Source organism: Copadichromis virginalis, linkage group LG23 (assembly GCF_057382275.1).
Source record: "Copadichromis virginalis isolate Kocher_CV1m ecotype Utaka linkage group LG23, C_Virginalis_male_GT1.1, whole genome shotgun sequence".
NCBI lineage: Eukaryota > Metazoa > Chordata > Actinopteri > Cichliformes > Cichlidae > Copadichromis > Copadichromis virginalis.
In genome coordinates, this window is record NC_140639.1 from 16,366,591 (window position 1) to 16,392,923 (window position 26,333).

Genomic DNA, 26,333 nt, shown 5'->3' on the forward strand with positions numbered 1-26,333 from the left:
ATATATTTTTTACTCACCTAAAGCGCTCGTGCTCTCGTCCACTCCCCGCAAAAAATTAGCAGCTTTGCGGTGTCTGTGGCATCGGTGCTCTCATCGCATGCGATGGAGTAAAAATCAAAAGCACAGCTTTATCAGACAGTTGCAGTTTAATGTTGGCCGACGAGTCTTCAATGCATCGCACAACTGTATCTCTGGACATGCTGACGTTGTTGAAGTCCTGCACTTTTTCCACATTATTTCGGTGACTTTAACGAGGCCGTGTTTTATGAGGTCTCCATCTGAAAAAGGCTTGCCATATCTTGCGATGAGTTGGGCGACCTCATAGCTGGCTATTGGAGCCTTTTCCTGGACCTTTTGAGCACGAAAAAAATACTGTTGCTGACCCTGCAGGACAGCTACCATTTGCTTTAATTTCTGCTCTCGCTCAGCACCAGTGTAGGATGCATAGGCCTGATGTTTGGTTTCATAATGGCGTCGTACATTATACTTTCATAACCGCCACAGTTTCAGTGCAGATCAAACAGACACACGTCCCCTTGAATTCTCTGAAGAAATATTCACTCTCCCAACGTGTCTGAAATTTTCTGCATTCACTTTCTACCTTTCGCTTCTTTGGTTCTGCCATGTTTAGTAACTTGGGGTAAATTTCTTCTGTGATTGTCCTTTTTGGTGGAGCAACTGCCTTGATCAACAGAAGCTCCCCCTGGTGTTAAAACTAAGAAGTGCAATACGCTCAAGCAAAAGTTGAAGTGCGGACAATATTCTATTCTATTTATAAAATTACTGGCGGGCCAATTAAAAATGGATCGCGGGCCGCAGTTGGCCCGCGGGCCGGAGTTCGGACACCCCTGTCCTGCATGTATGATGCACCACCTGTTTCGAAGCATAGCAGATATCAGATTCTGTAATGCAACGCTAAAGACTTTAAAGTAGAATGGGCTAATTATCAAAATGAGTTAGTCCTCCAACAGACTGGCACCATGTCCAGGGTATATCCCGCCTCTCAACCTGCTGCACCTTGAGGACGGCCTGGGATAGGCTTTAGCCTACACCACAACAATGAACTAGACAAGTGAAAAACAAATGTGTAGTTGGATTATCAAATTTAACATTAATTTACATTATTATAAATAACAAATTTTTGCAAAATAACCCAGTTTGTTCTTTCCAACTGCAAAAGTTGTCCAATCCAATTAAACCTTCCTTACAAAGCAAGCAATACTGATAAGGTTATTGCAGTAATAATAATAAGAATGTTTGTGTTTTTGTTAATAAAATGATATTTGACTGACAACTATTTTGATTGGGAGAATCTTGTGAACAGAAAGCCACACAGCATGTATATACACATGAAGGATGTCTCATTTGTTGCATGGTGAACTGGCTTGTCTGGACTGTCACAGGCATCAGCAGCCAGCATTATAACCCTGTGGTGCAGCTCGCTTATTGTCTGTCACTTGGTATATGTCTACAATTTGAGTCTGTTTTCTCTCCTCTTACAAGTGAGATTGTTTTGTTGCCTTTTGTTTTGGCTCTATTTGATTAAAGGATTAAACTATTTTTCCATAACGCTTAGACATTGAGTAAAAGTTGTTATCCCAGGTTCATTCAACACAGACAAGCTTACAGTGTAGTATTTTAGCAATTTCTGATGGAAGAGATAATCTCATTTGGGACAAGAAAGTTTAAACCACATTTATGGCATGGGCTTTCTTCAGCAGTGCACTCAGTGATATCAAACTATACACTCCTTTACATAGGGTTCTACCTTTCAGATTTTATGCTCTGTTTACCAACATTCCTAACCAAGCACTTCCCAAGTCAGGATAAACCATGAACGTATATGCTTTTTCATTTTTTTTCCAACTGGAAGAACTTTATATTCTTTACATTTGTCTCCTAATTTTGTCAAAATTCGCAGCGTAGAAAATACCATATGTAGCACAGATGTCCCAAATCAACAGATCCTGCCTTACATGGTAAAGTCGTCATAACAGTCGCAATTCTTGCTAGAATTAGAAATAATTACATGGTCCTACCTTAGCAATGGTCTCATGGAACTTGAAAAGTGGGTCCAGGGTTTCTGGTGACTCTGAAGAAAACTGGGCCTCTGACAGAAAACTGGTGGTCTAAAAGAAAAGGGGTGAATAAAAAGAGAAGAAAAAAGTCTTAAATATAAGATGATAAAGTTACTATGTCCCGTTTTTTAAAGTATGAGAAACATTCCATGTTAGTGAGCGACAACAATGATTTGTTTCTCCATAGTATTAAATAATAATAATAAAAAAAGACACCTTTCCCTCCAGTTACTTGTTTTTTTTTTTTTCATATATTCTAATTTGTTCTCTTCTATTCTAAGCGGGAAAGAGTGGAGTGACCTGTCAAGTTTTTGACAGGAAACAACAGTAAATGCTCTCAAGACCACAGAGCTGCTCAGCTTTTGTGTTGTGGTGTCAAACACACACACACACACACACACACACACACACACACACACACACAAACTCACAGGCGGACGGCTACACAAAGTCAACCATGACTACACGCCACCTAAGATTACCTCACTGTCACCTCAGTATACTATGTAACGTCCTCAAAAAACAAAGTACCTCACTGTGACTTCAAAGTCATTGTGCTGTCTTTGTAGAAGTTTCTTTCTTTCCGTCTTTTTTCCTTCTTTTTTTTCAAATAGAGTCAAACCAAACAGAGAGTTCATGATATCAGAAGTTCAAACACGGCACACTGCAGCAGTCTTAAACATCCTATTAGTTTTTATTTCATCCAGTTTTGACCGGTGTCAATGCTTTCAACAGGAAAAGTAAGTGTTACTTTTCAGTTATTTCTCCATGATAGTACAGGATATTTATATTATTATCATGCTATGAACAGGATATTTTATCTCCACATAAAATAGCATTTTTTCCTTCTCTGTTCTCAACATTGTTGCAATTGCTGGCACCACAAACCTGCAAACTGTCAGGTCTTCTTCTTTTCTCTGTTTGCCTTTCCCTCACAACGAAGGGTCAAAGCAGGTGGCTGCCCTCCATGAGCCTAGTTATGTTGGTGGTTTTGCTGCTTTTTCTCTTCTCGCCTGACTGTCACTAAGAGTTATCTCGTATGTGAGCACTTTGTTTTTTCTAGCCCCATCACTAAACAAGTAAAACTGATACTGATTCTGCAGAAGCTTTTCATTTAGATATATATCTGTATATATATATATATACCTTTGCCTTATGTGATTTTGTTTAGGCAAAGTTTGTGTTTATCGTAAACATCACTCATTTATTCAACTAAAATGAGTGAAAATTGCAGATAAAAAATGAAAAAGGTACAGTATGATCTGTGGGTACAGACATTTACATCCAGTTATATTTATCTTCACTAATTTCTCACTCATTTGCACTTATAGAATCTACTCTTTAGCATTTCAATAATATGGCCTGTTGTGATGTACACTCTCCGGGAATTCTGTGCTTTTGTTTTGCTGAGTGAATTTTTTGTTGTAGTAGTTTGCTACTTAGCACTAATTAGCAGGTATCTGTGTCTGTAAGATGCATCCATATGGGTGTATCTTGCTAACCAAGTTCGGTAGCAGAGGCTGATGACTGATAATGGTAACCTCTTGTTAAAAATCAAGATGGCAATGGTGAAGAACATTCAGGGGTTTTGGCTTCAAAATGCATTTAAAACTCAAGGATGACTTCATGGTAGTTAAGCCTATCTTTTGGTAAAATGTAACAAATGCACCATTTACAAATGTAAATCAAGCTTTCAGAGTTCGGTTTAAACTTGTAGGATGCTGTACAACATTATGATGGACTGGAACAAACGCTCAGAAGTGCATGACTCATCAGGCACCCTCAGGATACTGGAACAAAAGCAAATGTTAAAGGGAAAAAAAAGTTGAATTCCCCATAGATGATGGGGTGAAACTGGCAATGCACTTAACTAGTCAATATAGCAGCCACGGTGAGTACACAGGGAATAGAAGTTTTACTTAACAGTTTGCATATTTATGCATTCCAAGAAGAAACAAGGAGAAAGTTTTCATCAAACCCTGTGTGCTGCCTCTGAATAAATATGTGAATTATTGAACGCAGCATCTGCCTCAAAATATGCCCCTGTTGTTGATGTCAAGTTGCATATGTGCAGAGTTCCCCCAAAAGAATCCTCACCTCCTGCATTCAGAGGAGAAGAATTAAAATGAAATGCACGGATACAGCTGTTGTGCCCTCGCACAAAGACATGGATTCAAGAGGTATTTGAGCCCCGTGGATATCTGTAGCTGTCACTCTCTGTGGTCAGACTGCTTTTTTCTGAAACTTTTGATGGGGACTTGCTGTCATGATGAAGATAACACCACACACACCTACGCGGACACACACTGTGTTAATTAATTTTCCCATTTAAATGAATTATTCCCTGTAATCACAAAGCTGCATGTTGTTGTGTTGCTCAGTTAATATTTTGCTTTTAGACATTTTTCACAAGCACCCTTTCCCATAAGCATTAGTGCGTCACATGTTAACAGATGGAAGAATTAGCAGATGGCTTGTATTCAAAGACTGATAAGCAAGACATCCGAACAAAGAAGTTAAGAGAAGTCAAAGGTCAAAAAATGCCAATGAATATGGAAAAAAATGAAACACAGAAAAGAAACATAAGCAGGTTTGTCCTGCTGATCGAGCTTGTGAATACAGGTTGAATAGTTTTTATAAAAACATAAATATTTTATAGAAATAATTCGAATTAAACACTGTAGTCACTTTCGTATAGCATTTCTAACAAGCACTATGCGGTGCTTTATGTCAGATTGACATATTTTCTCTGGGTTTCATGGGTTCAGGATGGTGGGGTTATGGAGAACTGAAGCTGTTAAACCAGAAGAAAATGGCCAGGCTCAAAGATTCCCAGGTGGCATCCACTCTGTACTAAGTGCCCTTTGTATGGCTTATGTACAGCTCACTTTCTTTTACAGTACAGACCCTCTCTGTGCCTCAACACTTAGGTTTGCTCTGACCTACTCGTGGTGGTTAAAATATTGTAATGCTAAAATGGGTATAATGGGTTGTTATTTATAAAAACATGAGCATTAATCAGCTTGGGTTTGACAACTTCTTAAATATTATATTGATTTGTGCTGAAGGTTACTGCTGGGGTTAAAACAGAGAAAAAAAAAGCATGAAATGATCAAATCCTCTGCTGGCACAAAACGATGCCTGAACCATACTTTGCCTAAACACACCTACACACACACACACACACACACACACACACACACACACACACACACACACACACACACACACACACTTTCAATCAATGTTAGTTTTTCTGAAACACAAAAGGAAGAAAGTGCCTCTTTAGCATGAAGGACAGTGATACCTTTGGATTAAAGGTGTCCTACTCATCAATCAGGAATGTCCTCTATGAAACTAGATGTCCTTGTGACTTAAAAAAATACATTCTGAAATGTCCATTTATTTAAGAATGACTCTCAGCGCTTTCTAATCCTAGTGATAAATGCACATCTTCCATCTATTGCACAGAATAAATCAAATTCCACCAGCATCATCAAGGAGAATTTAAGCTGCACAGGTGTTATCCCCACTGCTCAGACATTCATAAAACAAAAATATTACTTTTGCTAGTGGATCACTTAACTACTGAAACCATTAATATGGCATTGTGGGACTGTTTCTGTCTCTATTATAGTGTGGTGCTACTGTGAAACACGAAAAACAGAAAGTACAAAGCTGTGAAGAAAACAGATCTTACAGTATAATAGTGTCATTATCCATAATGAAGTGCATTATATTGGCGAAAGTATTAACTAATTCGTCCAAATCATCTAATTCAGGTGTTTGAATCACTTCCATGGTCACAGGTATATAAAATCAAGCATCTAGGCATGCAGACTGCTTCTATAAACATTTGTGAAAGAATGGGTCTCAGGAGTGAATTTAGTACAGTACCATGACAGGATGCCACCTGTGCAACACTACTAAATATCCACACTCAACTATTAAATTCAAATTCAAATTTCAAATTCAAATTTTATTTGTCACGTACACAGTCATACACAGTACGATATGCAGTGAAATGCTTGGACAACTGCTCGTGACCTAAAGAAAACAAAAAAAGGAAAAGGCTATGAATAAGATAGGAAATAAATATGAAAAATTAAAAAGGGAAATAAATATGAAAAATTAAAAAGGGTAAATTTTACTAGGAAGGAATAAAATATAAATTAAGGTTAAAAATGAAATAACTGTACAACACAAATTAGAATGAAGGGTAAATTTAACTGGGAAAGAATAAGATAAAATATATAAATTAAAGTTGAAAATAAAATAACTGTACAACAAAATACACAATATAGAACTATATAAGAATGTATGAAGAAATATAAATAAATATATACACAATAACAGCAGCTGTACAAGTATTAACTGGAAATGAAGAATGTAGTGACCAGTGTTGTGCAATCCACATTATGTCTTGTGCAGTGCAAATATGCTTAAAGTGATTTAAGTGATGAAGTGAAAACAATGTCCAGAAAGTCCAGTGTGTGTGTAAGAACTGTATGTGTGGGTCAGTACTGTGTGGTGGTGTGATTGAGAGACCGTATCGCCTGCGGGAAGAAGCTCCTCCTCAGTCTCTCTGTGTTGGTCTTCAGGGAGCGGAATCGCTTTCCTGACCTCAACAGAGAGAACAGTCTGTTGTTGGGATGGCTGAGGTCCTTCACGATCTTCCTGGCCTTGGTCCAGCACCGCCTGCTGTAGATTGAGTGCAGGTCAGGGAGCTCGGAGCGGATGGTGCGCTCAGCTGACCGCACAACCCTCTGTAGAGCTCGTCTGTCCTGCATGGTGCTGTTCCCGAACCAGGTTAAGATGTTTCCCGCCAGGATGCTCTCTATGGTGCACGAGTAAAAGTTCCTGAGCACCTTGGAGGGCAGTTGGAAGTCTCTCAAGCGTCTGAGGTGGTAGAGACGCTGTCGGGCCTTTTTCACCACGGTGTTGATGTGACAGGACCATGACAGGTCCTGCGTGATGTGAACTCCGAGGTATTTGAAGCTGTCCACTCTCTCCACTGGGCACTCGTTGATGACGGGGGTCTGGTAGTTCCTCTCCTGCTTAGTGCTGAAGTCCACTATCAGCTCCTTTGTCTTACTGACGTTTAGAAGGAGGTTGTTCCTCTGGCACCAGTTCTCCAGATTCCTAATCTCCTTCGGGTAGGCCGTCTCATTGTTATCAGAGATCAGGCCCACCACGACGGTGTCGTCAGCAAACTTGATGATGGTGGTGGAGCTGGTAGTGGCCACACAGTCATATGTGTACAAAGAGTACAGCAGGGGGCTCAGAACACACCCCTGGGGGGCTCCAGTGCTGAGAGTGGTGGAGGCTGAGACATGTCCGCCCATCCTTACTGCCTGTGGTCTGCCAGTTAGGAAGTTGGAGATCCACTGACACATAGATGAGCTGAGTCCCAGATGCTCCAGCTTGGTGGTGAGTGTGGAGGGAATTATGGTGTTAAATGCAGAGCTGTAGTCTATGAAGAGCATTTTAACATAATTCCCCCTTCTAGTGTCCAAGTGAGTGAGTGATGTGTGGAGGAGATGAGAGATGGCATCGTCTGTGGAACGATTTGGACGGTAAGCGAACTGTAGTGGGTCCAGTGTGTCTGGTAGTGAAGAAATGATGAAGTCTCTGACCAGGCGTTCAAAGCACTTCATCACTACTGAGGTGAGGGCTACAGGGCGATAGTCATTGAGAGAAGCAGGGTGGGGTTTCTTCGGGACAGGAACAATGATGGACTCTTTGAAGCATGTGGGGATCACCGACTGAGATAAAGAGATGTTGAATATCTCAGTGAACACAGGAGCTAGCTGGTATGCGCAGTCTCTGAGGATACGACCTGGGATGCCGTCTGGTCCTGCTGCTTTCCTGGTGTTCACTCTTTTGAAGGCTCTCCTTACTTCATGCTCGGAGATGACGAGCACGTTTCCGGTGCTGGCAGTATCTTCCTGTCTGCAGCCGTTAGTGATATTATAACAAAGTTGACACAACTGGGAAGCACACAGTGGTCACCAACTGCTACAGATGCCCCAAACTTCACGTGGTCGTCATATTAGCTCACGAACAGCGCTTAGAGAGCTTCTTGGAATGTGTTTCCCTGGCTGAGCAGCTGCATCCAAGCCTTACATAACTAAACGCAAGGGGTCAGATGCAGTGCTGTAAAGCACGCCCCGCTGGACTGAGTCGGCCCTTTCCTCTTCAAACATGACAAAATGACCTCTACCCAACAGAACACTTTTGGAATGAATTACAGCAGAGACTGTGAGCCAGCCCTTATTTGAAATCAGTGTGCCAACTTGGTGGAAAGCCTTCCCAGAAGAGTTAAAGCTGTTATAGCTGCAAAGGGTGGGCCCACATCATATTAAACCCAATGAATTAAGTATGGCATGTCACTCAAAGTGATATGTGTGTTAAGGCAGACAAGCAAATACTTTTGGGAATACATACTAAAAAGCAGCTATAACAGTGACAATTTCATTGAAAACGTTACTGGGTTAAATAATTATTTGATCTAATACTGAATTTTTAAGTTTGTGCACTTACAAAGTACAGTAGAAAGAAAGAACAGTATATAATTTGTATTGTAGTTTCATTTTAATGAAGACAGAATAATATAAACACATACGACACACGATAAAACACATTACATAAAAGTTAGAAATTTGAAATTCATTTTTATAAATTAACCCTTGGTCATCCTAGCTATTGGCAATGAAAAAAGAGACCACAGTGCAGGGTGGTAACAAAATTTCACTGTAACACCATATGTGACCATTTAAAAAAAACATTCAGAAAAGGAGGATGTAAGAACCAGAAAACAAAATCAGTTGAAGTTGTCAGATCAAGCATCCAGCAAGATAATACAAAATCAATGGAACAGCAAGAACGGGCAATGGAGGCTTCACTGAAAGCAGCGTGGGTCCAAAAGTAAGCAAACACAAGATAGACAGAGAACTCAAAGTGTGTATGAGTGATGTGATGGAGGCATTGGAGCCAAGTGAAAGGGATAACAAGAGAAACTGAATTTCTAGGACAAAAACATGTTTCTACCCCCTCACATTACCACTCCTTTATGCTTGACATTGGGAACCATATATGCAAATGCATAAGTCTCCTGCACAACAGGTGACACAAACTTTTAGAGGCATTCATGAGGTAATTTCGTAGCTCTTGCCATGATATTCATTTTCATTTTCAATTTCATTTGAATTTTATTTATAAAGTACCAAATCAGAACAACAGTCTCCTCAAGGCGTTTTATATTGTAAGGTAGACCCTACAATAATACATACAGAGAAAAACCCAACAATCTGACCCCCTATGAGCAAGCACTTTGGTGACAGTGGGAAGGAAAAACTCCCTTTTAACAGGAAGAAACCTCCAGCAGAAACAGGCTTAGGGATTCAGAGGTTAATTGACTGATTAGTTAAACTTACGGTATATTAACACTAGTCTCCCCTCCAAAAATGACAATTTTTGGCCACTTTATTCCTCTGGGGACCAGGGTATAATTTGCCGTTTTTGACTACTTTTCATTGTACCCTCTATATTTCACCTTTAAAAACTGTTTATCTTGCCTTGTATTTTCAGCACAACCTCAAATATCTGAAACTGGAGTTATTTTTTTCATTTTGACATACTATATTAGCACAATTGAGCTAAATTCAGAAAAAAAATGTTTTTAAATCCGAGTAGAAAAAAGTTATATTTTTTACTGTAAAAACCACAAACATGTTTAACGAATCATTTTCATAACTTGAAATGCAAATAGAAATTGTACCTTCCTAAAAATTATGCACAAATTTTGCAAACAACAAAGTTATATGGTACTATTTACCTAAAAATGCATCCAAGGCCTCAGGCATTTTTTATATAACCATTTAAAACCATTTACAGAACAATCAGGTGGGCTGCATCAAATAAGAAGGCACACAAATTATTTGTGCCACTCCAAAAAAATAGTTTCCGTCCACTATAAGACAGAGGAGAATATCACAGGCCTAAACCCTGCAGGTCTGACAATAGAGGTGTATCAATCCAGTTTTCCATGTGGAGACAACGTTTAGACTGCAATCTGCTTTTGGTGGCTTTTTTTTGGATCAACTGTGACATTCACTAGTATAACCGACACACAAAACAAAACAATGACTACACTACACACTAACTATAGCCTCCAAACACACTACATGATGATATACTCCCTTACAATAATGGGGCCTTACAAAAAGAGAGTGCTCAAGTGTTTTGGTATCAGATTTTAGGTCTGAAAATAAATGTAAACCTAAAATGTCTGTGCATCTCCTGAAACAATAAAGAGAAGAAAATAGAAGCTGTTTTATATCCCGATAACCCCACAACTCAATTTCCTCAATGTCAAACTTATGGGCAGAAACAACACATGGACTGACCTTGTATAAGTAAGTGTATGCTTTTTATAGGAGGCTGGAGGTATTCAAACCTGGCATATAACAGGGTTTGCTAGACTTTCTAAAAACTTTAAGAACAAACCAGAGGAAACAATCAGCTTCATGCTTGAGAATGAGTTTCTGCAAAAGCTGAAAAAAATAAAAAATAAAAACTTACTTCAAGGATTTCAGCTTGGAAAAAACAAGCTCTACTGTGCACTGAAAACCCATTTAAAAATCTGCCCTTGGGACACTACAGCTTCTCTGTAAACCGAGTTGATTGAGCTCTATCAAAACCTGGCTCTGCAAGAAGCTCACTTTGACTTTCACTTTCTGGACAAAACGAGGTCCCTGCTTCAGACGTTCCCTGCTTACAGAACATGGCCCCTTTTACATGCTCATCATTTGCTACAACATTCAGCTGCAAATCAGCATTTTCAACGGTGGATACCAAAAGAACACAGCAGACTTCTGCATAGAGACATCAGTGTCCCTGGCTAGCCATTCCTCCTTCTTGCCTATATTCAAGGACTTGATAGCATAAAAAGTGCCATTTCTGTGGTTCGTAATGTAGAGAAATGTCATCAATTCAGTAAATGAACACAAAGGAAAACTGGATAGCCATATTTTTTAGACTGAAGGTATATTAAAAGACAAATAACTGTGTTTCTGTTGGATTTAAACATTGCCCTCCTGTGTCTAAGGCCATCTTTCTCCACTTTATACAAGTACAGCTTTGTGCACAGTTTCCACAGGAGTGTCAGGAGAGTCTGGCAGATCAGACATTATAATTGCTCTTACCAATTTATTCCAGAGATTATGTCTGATAACGATTTTATCTGTTTCCAGAAGTTTGATGTTGCGTAACTATACAGATACAGAATAGCATTTTTATTATATATCCCCCCCCCCCAGTATACACGCAATGGCCACTTCATTAGTCACACCTTGCTAGTAGTGAGTTGAACCCTGTTTGCCTTCAGACCTCTCTTATTTCTTCATCATATGGTTTCAACAAAGTGCTGGATTTTGGTCCATATTGACATGATAGCATTTCTAGAGATTTGCCTCACAACCACAATGAAAGTATCCCATTTCATTACATGTCAAAATAAGTCACCAATGAAATGTATTTACCAAGTATCAGACGCTAACTTTACACAGTCTACTAGTACAATCACTTGTACCTCAAAGTGGTTATAAGATAAATAAGCCATGACTTTAGGAATGAAAAAACAAAAGTATAAAGTTATTTTTCCCCAATATAGCTGTCATGACAGAGACCAATGCTGTTTTTTATAATAAGCTGTAAAAGATTTACTATAGGAATTAGCATCGATTATGCCTCTACTTTTCATCCATATAGCAGTTTAATTTATTTAACCTAAAAAGAAAAGAAAAAGCACTGGAGAGGTAGTTTTATGTTCATTCAGCTATAAACTCAACCTGAGAAGTATTGCACAGTGTAGATGTTTCTTCAGATATTGTTCCAATTAAATTCTTTGAAAACCCTTTTTTTGACAGTTTTAGTAAACCTTTTACATCATTAAGCCCAACCTAAAAAAAATAAATAAATAAATAAAAAAAGGATCTTTGACACAAACTGAGGCTGACAGTGTTTGAAATAACGAATGTACTGCTTATAATGTTTAGAGAAAGCTCCCATGACAACTGATAAAAGTGAAAGCTGAGGCAACAAAAAGGTTAACTGCTTCAAAACCAGCAAGAAAAAAGACAGATCATTTTCTTCTGAAGTTTCATGCTTTTTTGTAAAATAGAACATCCTTTCTAGAAAGGACGCAACACTATGACAAGAACAAGGTCATGAATAAACTCAATTATAAGTGTGAAGATACATGTGATATGGTCATATCTGGAGTCTAATATGCTACTGGAGAGCCCTGTATCTGAAGAATTACATTTATCTACCAATACAATGGAACGGTGAATATAATTTTCACACACAGGAATAAAAAAAGGTTCCACAAAAAGATTTTCTTAAAGGCAGAACTTTGTGAATCTGAGCATGGCCAGAAAAGTTGTCTAAAGTCTTTGGAGCTAATGTTTCATTTAGCTACCTTGATGAGGTTGGCTATTGTCATGTGGTTGCTCAGCGGCACAATACTACCAGATAGAAAGAAAAAAAATGAGTGGAATTTGGGTAACAAATGTGTGCTTCATCTGCAGTCTGGTGTTACCTACATCTTCCTATTCAGAAGGCAGAATTTCCGAGTTCTGAGTACAATCGAAAGCACCACGACTGCAGTTTTTGTGTTGGATGTAAAAAGCAGGCTAGGATAGAATCAGGCGTGGGATTTCTCTCGTGGAAATGTGCACATTATTTTTTCCTTTCTATTGGTAGGTGGCACAGTGCACTTGTGGCAAGTAAGCAAGCTAGAAGACTGGCAATCTTGCTGGGTATCCAGTTACGGAAGCAACACATTAACAAGAGAATTCTGAGAAAAACCAAAGTTACTTTCCCTAGTAACTAGTTACTCTGAAAGTCACGAGTAACTTGAAGTAACTGAGTTACTTTTGATAGGAGTAACTAGTAATGTAACTAAGTTACTAATTTAAAGTAACTTACCCAACACTGGTTATCATACATATATAAAAGGTTTAGTTGCTCAAATAAAGATCTGGTACAGACAGAAATGTCTGTAAATTATCAGCAAAGCAATGAATGAAAATGGGAGCCACAGTGGCACCATGAAGTATCCTAGAAGTACATGGAGACAGACATGATGAACACTATTCTGAAAAGTCCCAGAGCACAAGGACAAAAGAATTTCCAGAATCAACAATTAAAAACCTGGTCAAAAAACTCTTAAAAGGGATTTTTTTGTGCTATGTTGTGATTTGAAACCAGAAAGAAACTTCTCCGACATACTGTTTAAATACTACTAGAACTGTAGTTGGTCACAAGCTGATTTTTCTGTTCTTTCCTTTTCTTTTTTGATAGAAAGGGGAACTTAGAAATGGGCTTAAAGTTTGAGGGAATGGAGAAATCAAATTCATCTTTCTGATGGAGGGGCTGTACTACAGCATGTCTGAAAGCAGTTCGGACACAGCCAGACATCAGTGAGGAATTAATTACGTCAACAATACACGGACCAAAGAGCACCAAAGAGAAAATGCCTCATCGTAGAAATCTTTTCTTCAAAAACTGTAAGGATTTTTTCAAAATGTGCCAGTCAGGGTACAATACAAGTACAATCACAAGGATTTATAAGAGAGGGAAGAGTGCTGAAAAGAAAGTGAGGTATGTGGCTGTTGTTTAACACAAAGTTTGATAAAAATTGGGGTTTTCCCAGCATGGCTATCTGGTACTCCAGCAGACTTTTTCTTATAATGTGTAAAGAAACTTGAAGTTGATCCTTCTTCCATCTTCTCTTAGTACATTGACAAGAGTGCACGTAGTATCATTCAACCACAGGCCTTTCACTGGTTTAACCTTTAAGCCTGACAAACAGCTGACCCCCCCACACTGGCACCATCTTCCCAAGCAGAAGTAGAAAGAGGTGTTTACTAAAAACATCAGCAGACCTTTTTTAAACATGGAACAAAAGTCAGGTACTCAGGAGCCTGATTAGGCGAGAGTTAATGGACTGTTTCAAGGCTACATCCATAGGGTGTGTGAAAAATATCCATTTTATTAGTAATATATAACACTGATGCTTTAACAAATTCAAACACGGGAAAGAGATGAAAGCAGTGAAAGGACATATAAAGAGGTAATGACTGACTTGAAATAAAGGCAAGGAAAAGGAAGAGAACATGAAGCATAAGGGAAAAAAGTATGAATATAAAAATAAATCTTTGAGAGTTTTCAAAAGGTTGTACCGGTAGACTCTTGTGAAGTAAACACCAAGCAGACATTCACTTTTATCACCAAATGAATGCAAAGAGGTGAAACGAGACACATTGTCAAGCTTAGTTCCACCTCAGCTGGATAGTTATTGATTTTTTCCCCCCCTTTCTTCTTAGTCGGTATCCCCTCTGTCTATCCTTTTCAAGTTCTCACTGTCTGTCCAGGTGCTGGATGTAATTGGATTCCCTCACTGAAAACCTGTGATTTTAAAACTCTGCTGGAGTGAGTTCTGACAGCTAGTCATACTTTGCTGGCGAACACTTCTAGCCAGTCATCAATATCTAAGTGTAAATATCCACATTAATTATTTACACATGGAATACATACAATAATATACTTAAGTGTACCGATACCGATATTTGTATACCTTCATGCTTCTGACCACAGGTAAAACCTCAACTCCATATAGTCAATACATGCCACAATAGACATTATTTAAACATCACTTACTAAAAGTACTAAAAGAACAACTGAAACACCAAATAATGAGGACAAATCAGAAAGTTGCTCTGTGTTGTAATAATTAAGTAGACATTCAACCAAAGGAAAAAAGAAACAAAGACATCAGCATTCAAAGACATGTTTTAACTCAGACAAAAGCGAAGGGCAGACTGTAGAGAGACTGCTGAACCCTGGTGAATACTTCATGGGTGAGAAAATAAAACATCTAGGTGTCTTCAATTGGGGTCAAGCACAGCCAACAGAAAAGCACTGAGAACAAAATGTTAATGAATGAAGAGGAGAATGCTTCTAAAGGTATCACTGTCGCTATCGTCAGACACTGCTTTAACTGTTATCATGTACTCATTTGTGCTGGAACCAAATGCATGTTTTGTATCTGCGTACATCACAATACAGTTTCAAATATAAAATCCAATATCAGAGGTGTTTTTTTAAAAAGATATTTCCCTTGTGGGATCAATACTGTAGCTATCTCTCTATCTATCTATCTATCTATCTGATCATTCCTATAACCTGTAGTCTCTATATACTTCTCTGTCCTCTGTTTGGCAGCATTGTCATGCCATCCCATCCCTCCTCATCTTTAATTCTCCCACATTTTCTTCATTTATCCCTGATTGTCTGTTATGTGACTTCTCTCCCCCTCTCTCTCGCGCTCTCATTCTCTTCTTCTGTGGTATTACTGCAGAAGGATCCAGGGGAGTTAGTGGCTGATTAGGCAGAAGAACCAACTTAAGCCTGGTTATTGGTCTCTTTTTTTCCCCTCTCACTACAGACACGGGCACACGCACAATATGGCAGGTGGGAGAACCCTAAGATGAGGGGTCATGGTGCAGCATAGGGAAAAGAATTACTTACCAATAAGTCACATAATAACTTGTTTGGTGAGCTCAAGTAGATTTTTCTTTGTGTATAGCTGTAGTCAGCTGGCATGTGCTGGTACTTCAATATTTACGGATCTACTCAAGATTATGGCACAGCTTGCAATGTACCAGTCTAATGAAGTAAACTTACCAGTTTAACCTGCTGAACCAAACTGTCAAATTTAATGCAACTTTTGAGTAACACAAACTACTGTACTTCAGTTAGTGTAAGGAGCTTGGAGAAGAAGCGACTGGACTTCTTCAAGTTTCTTGAAGACATTTCAACTGTCTTCCAAGAAGCTTCTTCAGTTCTAAAAACAGATGATGGTACGGAAGAGGATTAGGGCCACTGGAAAAAAAAGTGGGCACGTCTTTTCCCCCCGTTCTTTTGCAGAATTCTGAGATTGAAGTCAGAATTCACAAAACCATAATAACTAAAATATGTGATGTTTGCACTTACTGAACAGTCCTTACCTTTAAAAATAATCTTCCTCACCTGTCCTGTCTTCCTTACATCTCTAATGTGTCACACTTTAATCTTTTTTCTCTCCCTGGCCAACTTTACGTTACCTAACACACACATTAGACCCATTTTTTGTTAAGCTGTATTTGTAATGTTGTTTGTAGTTGTATTAAGTTGTATTTAAAATGAAGGGGCATTTAAAAACCTTACTCTGTTTCTGAACACTCATTTTTCCAAAGCACTATAACAGTAACACAACTTTATTTAAATAAGCACCAGGAAGACATCAAAGAGATGAAAAGAAAAAAAAAAAACAAGACTGTACTGAAGGTATAGGCGAGCCATGAGATGTCATTCTTGTTTTATTACTGAGCAAGTCACTCCCATGTCTAAAATTAAGCTCACAAAGATGCATATTTATGCATTTACTTATGTATACATATTTATTTTTTCCAGTTGAACTTTATCTGACTTACAAATTGATGGTGTCAGAAGTCTCAGTCTCTCTCTTTTCTGTGAAGCATTGGTGTTAGCAATTAGCACAGAGATGATTTCAAATGTAAATATCTGACACTGAAAAAAAACCCAACACGCACACACACACACACACACACAAACTGGAACATTCCTCAGTCTAATTTTAAACCCTATAACCCAGGCCTGTCCAGTAACTAAGCCCCTGAGTATCTTCTATTTTGGTGAGCACATTAGGTACAAGAACATGATCACACACACATACACTGAACTCCATGCCAGTTCCTGATACACTCCATCTCTGTGGCAGTTATTTGATTATACCCTGGGGCACCATATGAGTGAGAGACAATCTGAGCAAGAGAAGGGGAGAGGGTGTAGGAAAAAAATGAGACGAATTTGAATTTGACAGCGAGCAAAAGATGGAGAGACTGGGTGTGGGAGGTGGGAGAGCCGAGATAAAGAATAGTAGTGACAGTGCCTGGATCAATACCGTGTTGAGATATTCATTTGGACTCTGCTGGGGTTCCCAAAGTAAGCACACACTCTGTTCCTCTCTGTCTGTCTTCCTATCTTGCTCTCTTTATATCAGCATCTTATCCTCTCCCTTTCTGTCTGTCTTCCATCTCGATAGTTCACCACTGGGTGTCACTGAGGGAACAAAAGAGGCAACCTCAACCTTAGTTTGCTATTGAGAGCATCTGGATGGCAAGAGTGAACTTTTAACTGATCAAAGCTGGGATTCATTCACTTTTTAATTAAGACAATGTCGTAAATGAAGGGTTTATCATTTGCAGACCAGTGACTACTTCAATCTGCATTTGGAGTTGAGTGGATGGGAAATAATATGACCCCATCATTAGTGATAATGTAATATTTTGCATTGTGTATCTGCAAATCCATGCAGCATTACTGTGAAAGAGAAGGACCCTAATTACTCCAACAGCTTCTACCAGATGGTTCATGATGAGAATGAATCCCCCCAAAATATTTTTTTTACCAATAATATTTAAATGGTCCATTTCTAGCACCGTATAGTGGAAAGGTTTGAAGCTCCTATGTCACATGAATGAACCACGTAGTCAGAATAGGGACATTCTCAGAAAGGGCTCACTGAAGGCAGCATGGTTAAGAGCTTGGAGGCGCTTACGACTGCAGTGAATGCTCAGAATAACACCTTGTATGTTGGATTACATCAGGAAAGAATCAACTCAGAACAACATCTCTGGGTGGAGCTGGATTACACCTCGGATCAGTTGGCTGAGGTCTCAGAATCTGCTATGTGAGCAAAAAGAGTGACAAGACCACAGAATCGACGGCTAATAACATCACGGAGACGCTCGCAGCTATTAACGGGAGACTGAGAGACCAGTGTCGGAGTGTTAAAAAACAGCTTGAAATTCTCAATTACCATCATAACCCGGCTACCCCTTCCCTGATAACGACTGTGTTGAGCCTGTTCCTTCCCATTCCATGCAAGGCCACCTGGGTTGGCTGGAAGACTGTTTACTTAGCCTGGCAGGGTGAAGGGCACTGTCTCAGCTGAACTATGGACACGCACACACCTACATATACTGATACTGATAAGCACTCACTGACGCATCACCCTCCCTACCCCGGATCCAACGCCACCTCCAACGCTTACCTCCCCTCTGATGTGGACATCGGATCAGCTGGAGGCGCAGTCGAAAGATTGCAGCGGTCCCAGATCAGATGTACACACTGGAACTCTTTCCCATGTTGCTTGTCTGTGTTTATTGTGCTATGGTGTGTTGATACCTGTGCATTCCTGTATTATCCTTTTGTGTTGCACATTTCAATGTTTTTTTTTCCTCGCTACCTGGCCTGACCTGTCTCCCCAATGTGATGTTTGTATTGTATGTACGGTCGGCGAGGTCGGTCATCTCGGTTGTGGGCAAAAGACCTGCAACTGACAAATAAAGGCTATCTCATCATCTCATCTCATCATCTCATTCTTATCGTACACAGTCATAGAAAAAAAGTATTTTTAAATATTAATTGTCAAACTCAAACTTTAAGTTTCAACACCATTTTCCATTATGTTGCTACATGTACAACATTGTTACAGTAACTCAGGATGCTATTTGAAACACCAATAAAATAAAAATCCCTAATTTCTAAAAACCGTTTTTCACCCCATAGTGACTAAGCTTTTGATATTATTGTAATATTGTAAGTTCTATAAGTATGTATTTAGGCCATCATTACTCCAACAAAGCAAAATAATGTAAACATCGGAGAATATAGAAAATCACAATGCGGTTACTTATTTTAATGAAAAAAATCTGTATATAAATCACACTGTAATGACTGTCAGTCACCTTCTGTAATCTTTGTAGTTTGAAAGCTCGGATTCCGTGTGTTTGAAAGCGATTTGGTTTTAACTGGGAGCAATATGCTATCTGCTGGAATTGTTAATATACAACATTTAACTGGTCCTTATTGGGTGACATTAATAACAGCTTTCTTGTTGTCTTGACAGCTAAATGGATGAAAAACGAAAGAGGCATCTAAGATTTTCTGTTTGCCATCTAGGAATGCGAGTATTTCTTTATTTACCATTGAGATCAACAAAGCACATTATATTTAACATTTTCTGAAATGCTGTGCTGATTTCGCACACCCATGCAGTGTCTAGTACAATACTGTTTTCTTTCTAACACCTTTGATTATGTGGTTTGAGTTCATTGAGCACACTTATTTGCCCATGCTCTGCTTCACACAATTTGATGCAGGTTCACCTAGGTATGCCCTATATAGCTATGGTCCACTGGTTCAGACTGCTGAAAGGCTCTACTGGGGCAGCCATCAGGCATTTTAAATGATGACTTGATGCTGGCAAAATGCTTCTTGATGGAAAGGTAAGTGTACTTTTTTCCCAGATAGCTCAGGGACCTGTTCATCTTGTTTCCCCAGCTCATTCTAAAAATAGGTTGGAGAATCATTTTATACACCACTAAGGTTCGGTTCCCTAGTAAAGCCAGACTCCAAATCTATCAAGTGACAAAATTTTGCCTGGGTAACTTTAACAGCTGAACTTGCTTTTCAGCTTAAGTCACAAATTCAAGCTTCGACATGTGAACATGCAACTCTCTCTTCACCATGAATCATAACGCTCAAATTCACCCGTCAAGTGTTCACAGCCTTATGAACAGTAGAACCTTAAACACCATTGAAAATGTGAAAATGAGTTAAATGAAAACATCTATACAAAATAATCCAACAGCAACATGAGTGGATCTTGTTTGAGCAGAATAGCTAATAATAGATGAAGTCCAATCAAGCACCACCAGGAGATCCACTGTTTTGTCACCCAATGCTTTTAAAAACAAAGAACTTCCCCCACAGCATCTCAATGGAATTCAGATCTGAGCTTTGACCTAATCATTCCAGAACTCTCCATTTCTTAGTTTTCAGTCAGTCCTTGTGTTATTGTCATGTTGCAGGGTCCAGTTACTGCTTCAACTTTACTTCTTTCTACAGATGGTCTCACACATTTCTGACACCTCCACTGACACCTCATGACACTTCCATCTCCATGCTCCACAGCTGGTATGAGGTTCCTTTCCTGAAGCGCTGAATTTGGTTTACTACAAAAATTAATTTTTAGACTCATCTCTCCAAAAACCATTATCCCAGAAATCCAGTAGTAGTCTTTGTCTATGTTCTATCTGGCAAATATCAAGCTGGCCTTCACGTGTCTCTTAGAAAGCAAACTTCCTTCTTGCACCTATTATTAGAATTAAACGTATGCAGTCTCTTTCTGACTTTAGAGGCTGCTGTAGGTCAGGTAATTGCATTTTAGGGTTTTTGGAGACTTCTTTTAGCTCTCAGAGTGAACTTACAGTGGGGCAAAAAAGTATTTAGTCAGCCACCGATTGTGGAGGTCCCCCACCTAAAATGATGACAGAGGTCAGTAATTTGCACCAGAGGTACACTTCAACTGTGAGAGACAGAATGTGAAAAAAAAAATCCAGGAATTCACATGGTAGGATTTGTAAAGAATTTATTCGTAAATCAGGGTGGAAAATAAGTATTTGGTCACCTCAAACAAGGAAAATCTCTGGCTCTCACAGACTTGTAATGTCTTCTGTAAGAAACTTTTCTGTCCCCCACTCGTTACCTGTATGAATGGCACCTGTTTGAACTCATCATCTGTATAAAAGACACCTGTCCACAGCCTCAAACAGTCAGACTCCAAACTCCGCCATGGCCAAGACCAAAGAGCTTTCGAAGGACACCAGGAAAAGTATTGTAGACCTGCACCAGACTGGGAAGAGTGAATCTACAATAGGCAAGCAGCTTGGTGTGAAAAAATCAACTGTGGGAGCAATCATCAGAAAATGGAAGACATACAAGACCACTGATAATCTCCCTCGATCTGGGGCTCCACGCAAGATCTCATCCCGTGGGGTCAAAATGATCATGAGAACGGTGAGCAAAGATCCCAGAACCACACGGGGGGACCTGGTGAATGACCTGCAGAGAGCTGGGACCAAAGTAACAAAGGTCACCATCAGTAACACACTACAACGGCAGGGAATCAAATCCCGCAGTGCCAGACGTGTTCCGCTGCTGAAGCCAGTGCATGTCCAGGCCCGTCTGAAGTTTGCCAGAGAGCACATGGATGATACAGCAGAGGATTGGGAGAATGTCACGTGGTCAGATGAAACCAAAGTAGAACTTTTTGGTATAAACTCAACTCGTCGTGTTTGGAGGAAGAAGAATAGTGAGTTGCATCCCAAGAACACCATACCTACTGTGAAGCATGGGGGTGGAAACATCATGCTATGGGGCTGTTTTTCTGCCAAGGGGACAGGACGACTGATCCGTGTTAAGGACAGAATGAATGGGGCCATGTATCGTGAGATTTTGAGCCAAAACCTCCTTCCATCAGTGAGAACTTTGAAGATGAAACGAGGCTGGGTCTTCCAACATGACAATGATCCAAAACACACCGCCCGGGCAACAAAGGAGTGGCTCCGTAAGAAGCATTTGAAAGTCCTGGAGTGGCCTAGCCAGTCTCCAGACCTCAACCCCATAGAAAATCTGTGGCGGGAGTTGAAAGTCCGTGTTGCTCGGCGACAGCCCCAAAACATCACTGCTCTCGAGAAGATCTGCATGGAGGAATGGGCCAAAATATCAGCTACTGTGTGTGCAAACCTGGTAAAGACCTATAGTAAATGTTTGACCTCTGTTATTGCCATTCTTTACAAATCCTACCATGTGGATTCATGGATTTTTTTTTCACATTCTGTCTCTCACAGTTGAAGTGTACCTCTGGTGAAAATTACTGACCTCTGTCATCATTTTAGGTGGGGGAACTTGCACAATCGGTGGCTGACTAAATACTTTTTTGCCCCACTGTACTTGGACAGCCAAACCTGGGAATGTTGGCAGTTGTTTTGAATGTCCTTCACTTGTAGAGTATTTTCCAGACAGTGGAATGGCTGATTTCAAATTATTTTGATATCTTTTTAAATCCCTTACCAGACTCATAAGCTGCTACAATCTTCTTTCTGAAGGCCTTTAGACAGCTCTTTTGATCTCACCATGGTGTTAAATCTCACTTCTATAGTTGGGAACACACCAAATTAAATGTCTGAGGTTTAAATAAGGTTAGGAAGATTTAAAGGGCAAGGCTCCATAAAAATGCAGAGTAAAAATGCCCTACTTATGTCCACCTGATGTGATACACCTTTGTTTAGGCATTATAAGTGGAAATAAATTACATTCTACTGAAAATGTTTAAAATCTTCCCTTCAGTTTTAATTGTTTAGTTATATTGATTTTAAATATACAGTATATATGTCAAAGTATGCTAAAAAACAAACAAACCCCCACATACTATTTTTTTCATATGACCAAAATGCTTAACTTCAGTCCAAATAAACTATTTAATGGGCCCACTTATGACTGTTGACATTGCTTAGTTTGTCCACCAACCCATGTTTAGAACCATAAAATCTTAAATCTTAAAAACTGTATACTGGTCGACCTCTGCTGGTCGCCAGTACTCATAAAAATGGTGAAATTATTCAAGTAGGAAAGTCATAATAGCAATTTTGTCATAAACAGGGCATCCCAGAATAAGGACTTAGTATCCCAATCATCAAAATAATAACAGCAACAAGCGAAATTAAATTAATAAGAGAAATTAAATGATTAGTCCATTAAATTATATAAAAAAAATATACATGCCTGGCAAGCCAACACAAGGAAGGATACACTACTTGTGTATTGTTGTGTTGCTAAGTCGTATTAATAGAAAGGATTAATCTGTCTTAGTGGATGGATATGCAGCAGTTTGAAGGCTGCCAACCCCAAATGGTGTTCAGCCATTTCATTAATGCCAAAGCACATTGTTATTAAACCCAGCGATACACGTACCTCCACAGGACGATCAACCACTGGGAACTTGCCAAAGAAGTCAAACGACGAGAGTGCACCATGTGTTATACAGCCTGTTTTCAAAGCAGTGCAGATTTACACCACAGTGTATCACTCCTACTACAAAGTTTGTACTACATGTTCACACACATGACCTCACTTAATCGAGATAACTTTAGATTTTGTTAATAACTTGATTTAGAATTAGAAAAAAAATCATGATGGGTGATAATAATAAAAAAAAATACACCACCATTTTTTTTATTGTATAGTTATTTTAATAATGTTATAGTCCCCCATGTGTTATAATACCTTTTTTTCTTAATTACATATGATCAATCTAGAACTTGGAATCTAGACTGGACTCAATTTCTTTTTAAAAGTACACAATGTCTACATAAGATTGCAAAATTCATATGGCATACAAAGCCATAAAGTCAAAGGAAAAATATGTACACCAATATCCTAAAACTGTGGTGAGGCAAAGGTTGGCCAAAGGTACTAAACGCTTTCTGATACTTCACAGGACCTCAGTAACTGTGCAATGGAGCAAGTGTGTAACTACTAGCACTCTTCAGTGACTTGTCCATCCAGCTAATCTCAGTAACTGAGCAATTCTTTTCTCAAGGTTCTTGATCAAAGAGGTGACAAGGGACTTAACAGTCACTCTTACAGAGCTTCAGAAGTCCTTTGTGAGGATAGAGCCATTCGAAAGGACAACTGTTTGAACAGCATGGCATCAATCCCCCCTCTTGTCACCTAGAGTAGCTGGAATTATGCCACTCTGCTCAGAAGGCTCGGTTGGAGTTTGCCTAACTCCTTTTAAAAGATTCTATGATCTGCAGGCTGAAAACTGGGCACATTTGGAAGAACTTCAAAAACCACCTCTGGTAGACACCAGGCATTGCTGTTGCCTGTCACATGGCGGTGGTAGCATCATGCTATTGGGTGAGATTCTTTGTATCAGGAAAAATAAATTTATCAGAATGAGTGCATGCATTTTAAGACTGAAGTGGAGATTCAGCTTTTAGTGCAACAGTGAACCAGCCCACCAGAGCCAAGTCCACACTAGAATTGCTTCTGACTATTACTGAGTGGCAAAGCAAATGTCTAGACTGTGACTTTAGCACACATTTAAATGTAGTGTTTCCTTCTTTCTTTCTTTTTCCTACACTTGTTTCCCCAAAATTAATTTTATGTATGCTCATGTGGGTCTTTACTGTATGCATCCCTTACAGTGAATCTCGGCCCTTGCAGCATCTTCCTGCATACCAAATTAGATGCATGTTGATCTGTCAGTACATGTTATGGCTACACAACAAGAAAACACCGACAGACAGCAGTGGCGCTGGGGCATTTTGCATGCATTCAGTCATGTATGATCCTATTACACTCACTGGGTTCGTGAGGGGAAACGGAACAGTTGAAGGACATCAAGTGAAAACTGCTGTTTCTCCTTGCATTTGACTGATGGTACCTAATTCTCACTAAAATCTACACTTTAACAAGCATACAAACATATTTCCTGACATACATGGAAACACATTTTGCTTGAAGACACATATGTTGAACCGGAGATATGTACTCAGACATGCATGACAACACATATGGAGACTTTAATATGCCTACTCATGTGGTTCAGAATACCTCTTAGACCCATAGAAAAGGTTTTCACTGATTTTAGTGTAGGGAGAGAAATCTATGTAAAAGCTGTCACCCTCTCTTCTAATCATAAATTAGCCACTGGGTTATGAGTTTGAACTTCAAATGGCCTCATACCCTGTGTCTCTCTCATTTAGAGGCATTAGACATGAGAATGTGGTTATGCAATTTCAAACTGAATAAGAAGAAAGCTATTATTGTGCTACAGTTAGAAACCTCTCCTTAACAACAAGATGCAACATTTGTCTTTAATATGTTTAATTTAGTTTTTTTTTGTTTTACATGGTGTACTTAAGCTAAACAGGGCAAAGAATCAGGTTTGGAAAAATATAACACAACCTAAAACTAACAAACCTGCAATAAAGCGATGCATTTATACACACTTTTTTTTATTTTAATTGTTACTGTTAACAATCAGATGCTGTCTCAGCTGATTGTTGAATCAGAAGGACTGACTGATTAAAGGTTTACATGTCAATGTTGTAGTTGTCGTACATGTCGTAGTTCTAAGGTACCTGTCTGATGTATTTAATGGTGTGTGTGTGTGTGTAGTTAGCAGCAGCATAGTGGGATGGATTGATATCCGGTGAATCACCAAGGCAGCCTAAGACATTCAATTTTTCCACATCAAAGAGCTCTACGGCTGCCTTTGATTGTTTAAAGCTATTGTCCTGGATGATGATATGGTACCAATAACTTGTGATACTTGTGCCTGGATATCAGCAAACAACATGCTTGTGTTCACTCTGCATTCATTCTGTTTACTTCAGACAGTGGGAAGGTCAGAAGCAGTGTTTAATAGATGATGTGATTTCCATTGTGTTTTCAACATTTACACATTTGAATTGTTTTGATTGAGCTTGAATTTAGCCTTAAACTACAAAGAAATTTTAAAATCGTTTTTGTTTTGTTTTTTACGTATTTTTCTAGTTACAGAAATGTCAGAGGTATATCCTTCATAAGCGTAAATGCAAAAACTGCAGCAAAAATGAAAATAGATATAATTGCGCACAATTTACAAAAAACCTGCATGTGCATCAAAATAAATGATCTCCAATACTGCAATCAAAGTTCTAAGTGTCCCAGGAACTATAAAGAAAGGCATAAAGTGACTTTCAATAGCACCAGTGGAACTTTGAAAGACCCTGAAGAAAAAACGTTTGCAGTTAATGACATTTATTCCAACATAGAAAGTGGTATGAACAGTTGATGATATTGGAAAAAAGCATTTATCTGGATTATTATGTTTTTGTTGTTGCATGCACTTTTTACGTGATTTTTGCAAAGCCATTAGTGGAAGGAAACCATGGTGTGAGACAATTTAATGTATGATATGTAAGTAAAACTTCTTCATTTTCATATGGAAAAAAATGATTGCTCTAACTTATTTGGTTGGAATTCTAACGGGATTTAAAAATAATTACGCAAATTGGGATCGCTGGTGATACCATGGGCTTTTAAGTGCTAATATAAGGGCTATATTATATTTTTTTTAAGGTTCCTAATACTTACACTCCAATTGATCAATTTATGATCATCTTGGAAAACAATATTCACTTTTGTCATGTTTGTAGTGCACGCATTATATGTCAAAGATGGATGATTCAGTGTAAATGTGAGTCTCTAGTATAAGATTTGTGGGAA

The 26,333-nt window shown here is 39.0% G+C and overlaps 1 protein-coding gene across 1 annotated transcript in view; it reads right to left on the minus strand.

The window, feature by feature from the left end:
- Positions 1-26,333, minus strand: part of naaladl2 (N-acetylated alpha-linked acidic dipeptidase like 2) — a 472,039-nt gene that overhangs the window by 89,300 nt on the left and 356,406 nt on the right. Inside the window, exon 14 of the mRNA XM_085449971.1 lies at positions 2,040-2,129. Within this exon, the coding sequence (XP_085306097.1) occupies positions 2,040-2,129 (90 nt within the window). The remainder of the gene's footprint in view (positions 1-2,039; positions 2,130-26,333) is intronic.